A 2120-nucleotide genomic window follows, 5' to 3' on the forward strand; every position below is an offset into this window, starting at 1 on the left:
GGGCACCTGGGTTGTTTCCAACTCCTTGCTATTGTGAACAGAGCCACAATAAACATGGGTATGCATCCACAAGGTTTTATGTATAAAATTATTTATAAATAATTAAAGAAAAACTATAGATTTGAAGTAATGTTATGCTTGAGGAATAAACACAAAAATTAAAAACAAAACAAAATTTGAATTGTGTAAGCTCAGAAGTTATCAGTGACATTTCACATAAATATATTTTATTTTGAGAGTATGGGGACACAGACTCCTAGGGAAATTTTTAAATGCCATTAACTTTACTTTCTCTCATTTTTAATAACTGTTTTGTACAGTTGGAAACAGTGTTTATTACATGTGGAGGTTGTGATTACTGTGAATCACTGTAAAATAGGAGCTTCCAACACCACAAATGAAAAAGGAATACTATGGGTTTCAATGAACATAATGGAAGATTCATAACATGGAAACTATTAGCAGATGGAGACGGATTTTAGAAATTACCTAGAAGTCTTTTTTAATACATTCTTTCAGCAGAGAAGTTCTGCGTTTCATTGACAGTAATGTACCCAAATGCCTCTTTCAGCTAAACATTGGCATCCCTTCCCTGACAAAGTGCTGCAACCAACATGACAGGTGCTATGAGACCTGTGGCAAAAGCAAGAACGACTGTGATGAGGAGTTCCAGTACTGCCTCTCCAAGATCTGCCGTGACGTGCAGAAGACACTTGGGCTAGCTCAGCATGTGCAGGGTAAGGACGTGAACAATTTTAAAAGTTCTGTTGGATACTTTGTTTTAGTATCCTGTTTTTATTATATGGCAAAAAATTAAATTAGAAAATTACCTATCTAGGGGAAACTTTGTTTTCTATACTTTCTCTTTGCACCAGCCAGACCTGAATACTAGTCAAAGATAATGTTACAAAGTTTTAAAGAAGCCATTGTCTATAGCGAATTACACTAATCCAAAGACCAGGCTCCTCTAGTGGTTTGAATCCACCGGTAGCTCCACAATAGAAACATGGGCAATCTCCCTTGCAATTTACAGCCTCAGAAAACCTGGTAGCAACTCAGCTCTGAATTCTGACCCAACAGCAGGGAATTCAGTTGACTGATTAAATGTTTTGAGGTTTCCTTCTATTTAAACCATCATATATTCCTGAGATATATGTCCATTAAGTGCAAATTCACTAGCTGTGTGTGCCATGGAGATGGAACCAACCCATAGGTGACTCTCCAGTTTTCAGAGGATGTAAGGTACATGGGAGGAGACTGCTCATTCTTCTGTGGAGCAGCTGGGGGATTTGAACTGAGTGTCTTTGGGATTGCAGCACAGCTTCTAACCATTAGGCCACCAGAGCTTCCCACTAGTGATCATATTTTAAAAAAAAAAGGGAAGTTAGAACTGATTGCTAAATGCTACTGAGAGAGGCTATCATCTGTCTAATGCCAGAAAATTAAGATTAGCAATTAACAAACAAAAATAAGATACATGGTAAAGAGGTTGAAAATAGTAATCTGCATATACATATGCTACTTGTTTGAAGGGCTGGGCAGACTTTGATGCAGCATACATCTGAGAATTCACTAAGGACATGCCTGCCTGTACCATACTTTGTAATCTGTGTGAAGAGAGGTGCATGACAGTGGTCAACAATAACAGCATTTTGTTACTTTGCAGCTTGTGAAACAACAGTGGAGCTCTTGTTTGACAGTGTTATACATTTAGGCTGTAAACCATACCTGGACAGCCAAAGAGCCGCATGTTGGTGTCGTTATGAAGAAAAAACAGATCTTTGAGGAAGATGCAAACCACTGATAACCAAATGTGGATGGAAGAATACACCTTTTTGACAACAAACTAATGTTTTTACATCTTAAAGCTGCCTTATTTTGTAGACTCACCAACAATTAAAAGTTGATTATAACATATTGTTCAACATATCATACTTGGAAATATGGGGGATAGTCTCCTTTATGTCTGAAATGGTCTGACTTTATTTTTTCTGTCTTCTAATTGTATTAATACGCCATTCCTTGATAGCCTTTTAACATATGAATAAGTTAAGCTTCTGTTAATGATAGAACTATTTCTATGGATGGATTTTCATGTCTTTTTCTATGGGATGATTAGA

General features: G+C 36.9%; 1 protein-coding gene across 2 annotated transcripts in view; it reads left to right on the forward strand.

The window, feature by feature from the left end:
- PLA2G12A (phospholipase A2, group XIIA) overlaps nucleotides 1-1880 on the forward strand; it is a 20186-nt gene extending 18306 nt beyond the window's left edge. The window contains exons 3-4 of one of the 2 annotated variants that reach the window (XM_006881092.1): nucleotides 572-737; nucleotides 1667-1880. In XM_006881092.1, coding sequence (XP_006881154.1) covers nucleotides 572-737; nucleotides 1667-1785 — 285 coding nt within the window. In that variant the 3' untranslated portion in view covers nucleotides 1786-1880. The remainder of the gene's footprint in view (nucleotides 1-571; nucleotides 738-1666) is intronic. The other variant, XM_006881093.1, reaches the window with a different exon arrangement.
- The last annotated feature ends 240 nt before the right edge of the window (nucleotides 1881-2120 follow it).

The sequence above is a fragment of the Elephantulus edwardii genome, unplaced genomic scaffold, assembly GCF_000299155.1.
Source record: "Elephantulus edwardii isolate Elephantulus edwardi_28Jun2011 unplaced genomic scaffold, EleEdw1.0 scaffold00012, whole genome shotgun sequence".
NCBI classification, from domain to species: domain Eukaryota; kingdom Metazoa; phylum Chordata; class Mammalia; order Macroscelidea; family Macroscelididae; genus Elephantulus; species Elephantulus edwardii.